Source organism: Rhinolophus sinicus, linkage group LG05 (assembly GCF_036562045.2).
Source record: "Rhinolophus sinicus isolate RSC01 linkage group LG05, ASM3656204v1, whole genome shotgun sequence".
NCBI classification, from domain to species: Eukaryota; Metazoa; Chordata; class Mammalia; order Chiroptera; family Rhinolophidae; genus Rhinolophus; species Rhinolophus sinicus.
This window is the reverse complement of record NC_133755.1, coordinates 154,336,738-154,348,670: the sequence shown is the minus strand read 5'-3', so window position 1 is coordinate 154,348,670 and position 11,933 is coordinate 154,336,738. Positions and strand designations below refer to the sequence as shown.

General features: G+C 35.6%; 1 protein-coding gene across 1 annotated transcript; it reads left to right on the top strand.

Annotated features, from left to right (window-relative positions):
* Positions 1-765: 765 nt before the first annotated feature.
* On the top strand, positions 766-8,853 carry TMEM244 (transmembrane protein 244). Its single transcript, XM_074333955.1, is given in 5 exon segments — positions 766-1,043; positions 2,548-2,621; positions 7,116-7,142; positions 7,145-7,225; positions 8,765-8,853. Coding segments are annotated over 5 exon segments (549 nt in total).
* Positions 8,854-11,933: the final 3,080 nt, after the last annotated feature.

Here is an 11,933-nt window from a genome sequence, read left to right as displayed (position 1 = left end):
TGAAGTGCTAACGTGTTGGCTAAACAAGATGACTTTTTAAAAGATTCAAAAGGGGAAAGAATAAACTGAAAAATTCCCATGTGACATGCTGACATTTTTATTATATTCACAAGAATATGTTTTAAAAGATTAATAGTAAGGTTCAGCACAGTTTCAATTGTTTATTGGCTTTTTACATGTTTATTCATGTGAATGGCCTATTTATATACTTTGTCTATTTTCTATTGGTTTGTGTGTCTTTTTTATTTGTATGTGCTTATATATTGTAAATATCAATCATTTGCCTGTGATACATGTTGCAAATATTTTCTTCTGTTACTTGGCATTTAAGCCTTTAATCCATTTGAAGTTTATTTTGGTGTTTGGTACAAGACTGGAATCTAAAGGGATTTTTCTATCTGGAAATAAAAGAATTTTCACAGCACTATTTGTTGAATAACTCCCTGGTCCCCAATTACCTGCAATGCTTCCTTCTTAAATCTCATATGTGGTAGCGTCCATATCAGGATCATGGTGTTTTAGCCAATTATTCTGTGAATTCTTACACACAGATTTAATTATTGTTATGTTATTGTATATTTTTTGTTCATACTTTTCAAAATTCCTTAGCCATCCTCATATCGTTGCTATCCTGACAGCTGAGATTTAGAATCATTTTGTCAAATAAAAATGTAACTATTGCCATTTAGGAAGCTTGTTGTATTAATAGTAAATGGAATCATATAGATTTACATATTGCATTAATCCTTGGTGCAAATGTGTAATATGCCAGCCTCTCCAATCAGCGATACTTTCATTGTGCACTTTGAAGTCCTTCCCACCCCAAGGGTGTCCAAGCAAAGTAAGATTCGCCAACACTATCTAGCAACCATTCATCATCTTCTGTTTGTCAGATTTGTTACCAACAGCCGTGTGAAGAAGCCCAGGCTCTTGGAGCTCACGCCTGTCTTCTCTGCAGGTTGTTTTGAGAACTTTTCTATGTATGTCATCCTCTTCTACACTGTGTACTATGCAGTTCTGGGCATGGGCTGCAGGATGCTCGAGTCAGTAGCACGTTGCCTTCAAACAGATGAAAAAGCTAAGGTTAAATAGGAGTTAATATTTAATAGTTGACATGTCTTTATGGAATAGAGGACACAGATTTTTTAAATTGCGTATTTTCTTAATTTTTTTTAAAGTAAAAATAAACAAATGTGTCATCTTTGAAAATGACAAAAGTAACAATCATGAAATGAAGTGCATAGAACCAGGCAGGATTGTTCCACTTACCTCAGGAGGATGGTCATGGAGAGAAAGTGAAGCTTTCTCCCTGGGCTGGTACTGAATCAGAGCACATTTAAACTAGAAGGGAATTTAGAGATAATCTACAGCCATCCAATTTAAATATTTGGGGGTATATATACTGGAAATAGCTTTGGACTGTGAGCTAGGAGCTCTGCATTCTCGTCCAGTTTCTTACTATCTTTCTGGATCCTTTTGACCAAGCCATAGAGCTTTTTTTTTATTTCAATTGTCTTCATTGTCAAGTGGAGGTAATAAGCCAAAAAAGGGTTATCATGAGGACTACGTAGTACTTTTTAACAACATTCTTATTTAAGTGGGAGCCATTTTTTTCCAGGTAATTTCTTTGGCTTGCTGTGGTTGAATTTTTTCTTTACAAATTTAGGTTGCCAATACATTGATTTTCTTGAAATACGTTATATATATTTACGAAAGTTTCCTAGAAATTGATTATTTATACAATTTAATTTTATGGTGTAAGCAAGGAGCTAAGGCATTTACAATTTCAATATGCAAATTAGTACCAAAAATAATTATACTGACTTCTGCAATGAAAAGAGTGTTATGAAGTTTGCTTGCAGGAAAACTCACTGAGGAACTTCTGGTGCTGACACACAGTCTTAGCTGAGATTTGGAACCCGAGGTGGTGGGGCTGTGTCTAGAGCAGGGAATAGCTGAGAATCCTCAGGGCTCTTTGAACATGGGCTTTCAAGGGTTAATGAGAGTCAGAGGCGAGAAATTTGAAGTAAGTGAGCCTTAAAGATCCAGGAGACAGCTAACTGAGGGATCAGCCGCACACAACTACCAACCTGGGCATAATAGAAGGTGTTTACTTCATAGATTCAGATTTTAGAACAGGAAGGGATCTCAGAGATTAATCATGCAATCTACAGATAAGAAACTAAAGCCCAGCATTTCAGTGACTTGCCTAAGTTCACAGTTGAAAACACTGTCAAGATTAGAACCTAGGTCTTACTTCCAAACCTATGCTTTTGTCATAGTATTAGGCTCTCCTCTCGCATTTGATGGAAGGGACTTTTCCAAGATTACAGCTGAGAGCTCAAATACAATGAAGTACGCTTGGTGGATGAAGTGGACTGAATTGGGCAAGCTGCCATCCACGTCAGCCAATTTTTAAATGTGCTACAGAATGGGTAAAGCTCATGATTTATCACTGTATGTGAAGATTGATATGCCAAAACCTGATATGAGAAGTTATGAACTGCCTCCTCCGGAGTACACTATTTTCATTTGTAACATCTTCAGGGTATATGAGTTGGGTATGCTGGCACCACTCGATTTCAAAACAAAGCCCTCATGGCTCAACACAAATTATAAAGGTAAATGGTTTCAATTCTCAGTCTTTGTCAATTCGTGAACTAAATGCCTCCAAAAATCAAAATAGTTTCTGTCTTATAAAAGTTTTTAAAATATCAGGCCTTCCTCGGTTAGAGCTCCGTGCTCCTAACTCTGAAGGCTGGCGGTTCGATTCCCACATGGGCCAGTGGGCTCTCAACCACAGGGTTGTCAGTTCAATCCCTCGAGTCCCTTAAGGGATGGTGGGCTCTGCCCCCTGCAACTAAGATTGAACATGGCACCTTGAGCTGAGCTCCCTCCCAGATGGCTCAGTTGGTTGGAGCGTGTCCTCTCAACCACAAGGTTGCCGGTTCAACTCCCGCAAGGGATGGTGGGCTGTGCCCCCTGCAACTAGAAAACAGCAACTGGACCTGGAGCTGAGCTGCGCCCTCCACAACTAAGACTGAAAGAACAACAACTTGAAGCTGAACAGAACCCTCCACAACTAAGATTGAAAGGACAACAACTTGACTTGGAGAAAAGTCCTGGAAGTACACACTGTTCCCCAATAAAGTCCTGTTCCCCTAAAAAAAAAAAAAAAATCAGGCCTTCCTGGGCTGGCCCGGTGGCTCAGGCGGTTGGAGCTCCGTGCTGCTAACGCTGAAGGCTGCCGGTTCGATTCCCACATGGGCCAGTGGGCTCTCAACCACAAGGTTGCCAGTTCAATTCCTCGACTCCCACAAGGGATGGTGGGCTCCGCCCCCTGCAACTAAAATTGAACACAGCACCTTGAGCTGAGCTGCCGCTGAGCTCCCAGATGGCTCAGTTGGTTGGAGCACATCCTCTCAACCACAAGGTTGCCAGTTTGACTCCCGCAAGGGATGGTGGGCTGTGCCCCCTGCAACTAGCAACAGCAACTGGACCTGGAGCTGAGCTGTGCCCTCCACAACTAAGACTGAAAGAACAACAACTTGAAGCTGAACAGCACCCTCCACAACTGAGATTGAAAGGACAATAACTTGACTTGGAAAACAAAAGGCCTGGAAGTACACACTGTCCCCCAATAAAGTCCTGTTCCCCTTCCCCAATGAAATCTTTAAAAAAATAAATAAATAAATAAAATAAAATATCAGGCCTTCCTCTCCGCCACTGTATCTTATACCTGACTTCAAAAATGAATGTAAAAAAGTACCATAAAATTTTTTAAAGTGTCTGTTCCTAAAAGATAGAACAGCATGGAATAAGTGGATAGTATTCTTATATGAATTTTTATTTGGCAATATTATGGGTACATTTCTTGTGCATTGAATATTTTTCAAAAAAAGGAAGAACAGCTTAATGTACTAGTGTAAAAATTGTTCATGAGATGTGAAAAGGAAAATGAAGAGTACAAAGAGTTTGTATAGCATAAGTATTCATTATTGTAGAATAGAGTAAAATACACGGTGTCCATGGTAAAAAATCCGGAGAATTATGCAAAAAACTGTTATTCCCCAGCTGGGATGACAGAGGTCTTTCATTTTCTGCTTTTCACATTTCTGCTTGGTTTGATTTTTCTCCTCCCAAATAGTATAAAACTTGTTGCAAAGGAAAAATAATAAGAAAGAATATATTAAGAAAAAAATGTCCCTTTTAAATTTATCATTTTTGTTGAAGAAATAACTATTAATATATACAAGGTTCATAGGTCTTATGTATGTTAATAATAATAATACCTATTGGTATTAAATATATGTCATACATACTCGTTTTGGAGGAATTCATGGTGAGTTTGCCCCATCTTTAAAAAAAAAGATTTTAATGTCATTTTTCATTATTAAATAATACAGGTAATTAATAAAAACTTATTAAATACCTATAAATAGAAAAGAGAAAAAGAAGAAAATCAATTCCAAACTATCTTTCTAAATATCATTATTCTTAACATTCTCTTAATTTATTTCCTGCTTATTTTTAATGAATTATGGATTCTTTAAACATTACAATTCTTTAGAAAACCACTGGATATCTTTTTTTGCAACATATATGCAAACATACAAAAATGGCTTAAAGCTAAAGAAATCAGATTTCAAATATGACTTGCATAGGAAACTTGGTCAGCTAAGTTTTGTTTGAAAACTACTGATTACAAACATAAAGCTTTAGAACAGCCTCCTCAAACGGGTAACCTTGTTTAGTACCATTATCGATTCAATTATGGATAGACAAAGACTATGTTAAGACAAGAGACTTTCATTCTAATGAGATACAAGAGATCTAACAGTCTATCTTAACTTTTCATGCACTTCCCTATTGAAGATCAAATTACCCTATTTTCTACCAAGACTATCTACAAATGATAAGGAAATAGTCACAGTAAAGAGTTAAGATTGGGGTGTGTGTGTGGGGAGGGAGAGATGTTTAAAATTCAACTGTTGTTATTTAACTCTTGCCTTTGGGTCAGCCAATGAAAGATAAGACAATGACACAGGCTTATTGGGCAGGGCTGTGTTTTTACATAGCAGAGATTTTGTAAAGATCCCCAGGATGCCTGGCACAGTTTACATGTCCTTTCCTTTCACAAAACACTGACATTCATGCAAAGATATCAATAAGCCCTTAGCCTATTAGATCTTTAATTGTGGGCTTGGGGAGATAAATGCCAGAACTCTTCAAGGTTGTTACTGCGAGAATCTAGACTTGTTTAATCTTGGAGATAAAATGTAAGAGTAGTAATCTTAGAGCCTTGGGCATGGATTTAGGGTCAGATTTCTTGTCTTTTTAAGTAATTTTGTCTCCCAGAAGATCAGGTTTAGGAAGGACACTGAAGAGTGTGTCTTTCTTGGCATTGCAAAGAATAGATTGCAAATTGCTTTGATTTTCAATTAAAAGCTTCCCAACAATGTTTTGAGGTAGATAAGTACTCCATCTCCCCATTTATAGAGAAGTAAACAGACTGACCCAGAGGTTAAAATCCTGCTCAAGGTCTTATAACTCTTAAGCTATACGGCAAAACTAGAACACTGATATCCTGACTTCCAATTTATACTACTTCCTTTAAATCATGCTTTTCTCATATCATAAACAACGCATAAGATTTCTCTATCAATACATGTAACTGCCGTTTAAGACTAAAATCACTGTCTCTGAGCAGTGGCAAGTTAACCTATAAAATGTGTAAATGCTGATAAAAAAAACAGCAAAAAAAGCCATCTCTGTTTCCCTGTAATCAGGTGAGCTCTGTGAGCCACTGATGGAGGTAGGAGTGGAACCGAGGTGGGAAGAGATGGTGTACAGCTGTACAGTTGCTTCTACAGCCTCGATTTTAGGGTGCAGGGAATGCTGAAATGAACTGTATTTCTCTACCATAGAAAAAGAGCTGGTATGAATTGTCCATTCAACTTTTGAAAATTGTCACCCCAATAAATTTAAAAAAAAAAAGAAAAGAAAAGTGTTGAGTTAAATTAAATAGAACTGAGGAGGAGTAAAGTGTGAGGCCTTTAAAAAGGACGGCACCTGGGGCTTGCTTACTTGGTGAGGGTCTTGCTCACTGACTAGGCCATCACTCGCCGGCTTGCTGGTTAATAAATTATTTCTGCATAATAGGACCTAATGTGATTATTTTACATTTTTGCTTTAAAAAAAAATAGAGAGCTTGCTTGCACAGATGTATCAATTCCTGAATTATGTGAACATACCAATTATTTGATGTGTTTTACAGGGAAAGAAAGGTAATTTTTATGGAAAGTAGTATCATTACAAAGGCACCTTGGTGGTATATTACATCTATTTGTCACTTTAAAGTTTGATGGATCTCTTCTTTGAAATCACTATAGTCTTAAAGAGCCATATCAAAGGCAAAATCAACAGGTTGATCCTTCACAAGTTCATGGCTCTTAGAGATTTGTGGTCCTGACCTGTGTGAGGTCCTGGCTCCCTATCCATGTTCAGGGAAACCACTCTAAGACAACTGATGGATTTAGAAGAGTGCCTCCATCCACATGAGTCATTTTTCTTTCATCTATGGTTATCAGTTTTGTTTCCCAGATGACAATGGTATGTTCCCAGAAGGTACCACTTTATTACAAAGACATCAAATAACTTATTTCCGAGTTAGGCAATGATTGGTACTAAAGAAACATTTATAGTTCAGTAAACTTTTACAATTTTTTGTTTATTTTTGAAAACTAGAACTGAATTTTTCATTAGTTTTTAATACATCTTAAAAATGAGATTTGCAATCCAATTACAGATCAGCATGCATTGGTTACATTGTAACATTTCTTTATTGTCTTTTACCTTCTAAAATGCTAAGTGTAAAGAATGTGAAACAGAAACTATATGTTGTTATTTTTCTGTAAGTCTAAGGATCATTAAGAGATGGGATAGGTTAAAAGTTCTTATCCAAATTTGAGGATTGCTAAGAGGAGAAACCTTACAAAAAAATCTTACCAAAATTCTTTTACAGAATAAGTTTGTTATGGTCCTGTAACTAACTGTATTTCAGAATTATTAATTGCTCTAATCCCAAATAATTACATTCTTTCTTTTAGTTGCAGTTTTTTTAGTCTCAATGGAAGTCACTTACTTTGTGGATTACTTTTCGTTCTGGTTGTGGAAGAATGGGTTTGGGATTACGTTATTCTTCATGTTGCCATCACCTCAACTGGTAAACAAAATATAATAATGCAAACAAAGTGTATTAAATCTGATGTTGTACCTAAATCACTTCATAAGAGTAGAACTTTGTTGTATGCAACTGGTCTCTGATGGCTAAATAAAAACTGGTGATGAAAGTTCTTCACTCCCTCCCCTCAAGCATCCTTCCTCATCAAGTTCTTGTACCACTTCCCCAGCAAGATATTGCTTACCTGTATCTTCCAATTCAAAACTGTACTAAAATGTAGGTGTTTCCTATTCTCCCATTCAATTTGTCGTCAACTTGGACAGGGTTTGCCTGTGTCAGGAATACTTTTTCCGCAAAATCCTTCCTTGAGGCAGAAATTGACCAAAGATTGGGACATAAAACCCAAGGAAACCTGTATTTGCATGCTTGCTAACTTCCCAACACCAGTTAGTTACTGGTACAAGATTACTAGTTTTTTATTTCTACCTGTAATCTTGGAAGTCAGAAGAAAATAAATTCAAATTCTAGTCCTCCTTTTTTACCAGGTGTGTAGTCTTAGACAAGTCAAAACAGTGCTTACATGAGTTGCTTCCTCTGCAAAATGGGGATACCTAATGAAGTTTCAATGGAAATGAGAAATTGTCTGACAGTGTCCAGCATATAATTTCTAAGTAAGTGATAGTTTCATCCATTTCTTTAAAATTTACTCTTCCATTTTAAGTTTTTATCCCTTGTTTTTTATTATTATTATTATTATTATTTTAAAAAAACATACTAGTCAAAGTCTGGGTGGTAATCAACCACAAGTTATAATTCAAAATTATTAGTATTTATTAACTACTTAAATCACTCATATTTTCAGCACCCTGGTTTATTGATGGTATAATCAATCTTCAACTTAAGAACACACAATTTCCAAATAAAGTGCTACATCCCAGCATCACTGCTCTTAGACAATGCCAGCATATCAGTGTCCTAGCATCCATTTTCTGAGACACAAACATTTTTAGCAACTTCGAAAACCACTGAACCCCCACCATCTCAAATTCTCTATTTTACATTGGGGCTTAAATTTTCCTGGAAGACAGCTATAGGATATTTACAAAAGACTTGGGGGCATAAAGTGGCTCAGTCTTCAAGGTTGAGATAGACAATAGGTCCTGGACAAGTTACAAGTTAATTTTCTAACGCAGGACACATAAAAAATGCTGAACAAATACTGTTCCATAGAATTGTGATCAGAGTGAAGTGGCTCAGAACTCCAGAAAGAGCCAGGCATTAAGGGTTCAGGATGGTCTCAGGACCATCTCTGCTGCATATCACTTCAACTTTGTGAGCTGCCCTGAACACCTGAGAATTCAGAATACCATTTCTAGGAGAGAAGTTTCAAATATCTGACTTAACAAATGATCTTTTCAGACTATGACTTAAGTAGAAATTTGGGGGTACCTGAGTTCATGAATGTGAATAAAATTTCCCTGTTATATGTGGATGTGATTTGACCAAACAGAAGTATTTCTTCATAACTTAAGAAAAAAAAAATCTGTGTTTTGAAAATGAACACCTTTTTCTCTATTGCAGTTATGCTGGAATTCCCTTTGACATCACATTGGTGGGCAGCTTTAGGTATTTTTGTGTATATGATACCCATATGTATTATACACATATAATATGTGTATAATATAAATATACATTTATATGTAAACCAGGGTCATAACATTTTTTTTTAGGTAGATCAGATAATTGGACCAGAAGACTGCTGGAAGGCTTTATCATTGTAAAATTACAGGGAATAAAACACTGGAGATGTATTTGTGACATATTCTTTTGGTTCCCTTTCTACATGAATGGCATTACCATCTTTACAGTAGCACGAGTAGGAAAGATACTATTTCATTCTATCTCTATTTTTCCACCTATAAACTGAACAACTGAATTCATCAGTCATGTATCTAACAAGAGAATTAACCAAGTGCAAGTGGTCTTTTTCTTTATATTAAGCCAGGTTTTGACCACAAAATATTTTTAGGTTTCCTCTTTTCAGTGAATCTGGTAATAGTTTTAATCTAATTATGGTCATTCTTAGGGATGACAAATGGAAATGCAGCACGTTCTTTTCCCTCAACTCCAGTTATCTGTTTATTACACAAACAAATGGCAGGTCTGAAGAGCTAAAAGAAGAATGGAGAATTGTGAATTCCTTGGCATGTGCTTTGACTTCGTTGCCTTTGAATTTCTGAGTATTAAGCTCTCCTTACCATTAATTTGACAGAACCATGCACCTATTGTTCCCCAAAGGAAGTTCTGAATTTCAACAATTTACCAGCACAGAACATATACCTACTCTCTCTTAGCTGAATCCATAAACTACTCTATTTCAAATGCTAAGTCAGTTTCAGAGACATTATCTTAGTCATGACAAGTGTTTTTATTCATAATCTCAGCAATGAATTATTCATTATTGGTAGTTAACCAAAACTTCCCTTTCATTGCTTGCAGGATCCAGCTTAATTTCAATGCTATGCGGAGGCCAGACTTGAGCATAGTGTTTGTTCAAAGACAACTTTATCTATCCAGATCTGGATGATTTTTAACAGAACAATTGAATTAATTTGCCTCAGATTTCCTATATTATTGTATACCTTATATCAAAGCTAAATTGTATTTTTTGTTCATACCTATATTCAAGGTTGAATTTATTCAGGATACTTTATAACTATAAAAAGAAAAAACGAAAGTTAATGGAGAGCAGAAGAAGCCTAGTAAAGAATTCATGAGCACAATGTTGCAGACCCATAAAATGCTGTGTATTCCAAAGCATATTCCATAGAACATCAGCTCTGAAGGATGTTAATAGTGCCGTGCAATGAAAATAAAAGTTTCATGTTTAAGTATATTTGTGGAATCCTGGGTGAAAGTAAAATGGGTTTATTTATTTCAGGACTTCTTAAAATCTTTAACATACTTATGAAAAAGGCATCTCTAAGCAGTAGTATACCTTGTACACTGTTTCTCAAACATATTTGGCCAGGGACCCACTTTAGAAAATGCTGATGTATCATGTGGAAAGTATAACACAGAAGAGGGCCGCTTTAAAATCAGATTTAGCTTCTATGATGGTCCCATAATATTAGTTTCTGTGTTAGATAATTTCTTATGAAATGATTGCCTTTTAAAAAATATTAGTATCTATTCTTTCCTTAGACTATGGTCTTCTAACAGTGAATCTCAACAATTAATCTGTATTTGAATCAACTGGGGATCTTGCTGCAATGCAGGTTTTGTTATAGAAGAGCTGGGTGGAGCCTGAAAGTCTGTATTTCTACAATTTCTGGAAAATGTTTGTGCTGTTGGTCCATGGACCACAGTTTGAGTAGCAACATCTAAGTGGTTGGGACCATTTATGTTTTAGGTTGTATAACGGTACTGCCAGTTTTATGTTTTATAGCTCATTGTTATTCAATAAATGCTTGTTGAATTGGATTAAAACTGAGGTGACTTAAATTGATATAACCGTCTTAAATTAAATGTTTTTTTTAATTTATTGGGGTGACAATTGTTAGTAAAATTACATAGATTTCATGTGTACAATTCTGTATTACATCATCTATAAATCCCATTGTGTGTTCACCACCCAGAGTCAGTTCTCCTTCCATCACCATATATTTGATCCCCCTTACCCTCATTAAAATATCTCCTGATATAAAAGAAGAGAATACCATGGTTACACTAAAATATAAGCATAGGAAAAAGGATAGGAAAGTAACACACACACACACACACACCACACACTTTATACACAAACATGTTGGGAAACAATTAGAAAGTAATCAAAACCATCTTTAGAATTTTTTCCTAGAGGACTCTTTTCACCCTAAAAATCTATTTCTTCCACACAGATATGCATTCAACCACTTAAAAATGTCATGCTAATTGTATGTCATCCAGGTGACCTTCTGAAAACTACTTTGTGATGATCAGTTACTGGCTAGACAATTTAAGCTTCTCATGCACACACAGTTATGAAAGGAATGGTATTGTTTCCCTTGCTTCTTTCTCACATTGACTTATTGCCCCAAACCTTTGTCTTCCACCCATTACTTTCATTCTTCCTATAATTTCCTCCAAAGTATTTGGTCATAGAAGTTTCAAAATATGTAACTCATCTAAATCTCAAAGGACTGTAAATTCCAATTACTAATGAAAAGTTTTTTTAATCTTTAAAGGAAGGTCTTATAGGATAACATGAAAAGGTCAGCATTATGATCTTTCATTTCCTAATTAATACCAATTGACAGCACTCAGAAAAAGTGTCTTGTTAGTGATACAACAAAACTTGATCCTCCTCTACGAAAAATGTAAATATTGAACAAATCATGAATACACTGATGAGAAAGTCTGTCCCTATAGAAACACACACACGCAGAAGAAATTTACAGAAACAGTAAAACTGCCTAAATAAATTTGATAATTAAAAAAACCCGTTGGTTGATTAAGTACTTTTTTAATATAATGAGAATTAAGTTACCCTAGTAAATTAGAATAACAATCTCTCCAGACTCAGAAAACCTTAATGTCTTGTCATTTGTGGTGTAACTTAATTAGCATGTTTATATCTAGGATTAGGAATCCATCTGCTCAGGTAATTACTACTGTGTTAATCCTTCTCTTTATTTTTTCTGCTGATCACAAGAATAATTTGTGGTTTTCTTCTTTTACTCATTAAAATGGTTATTATTATCTATTTGAA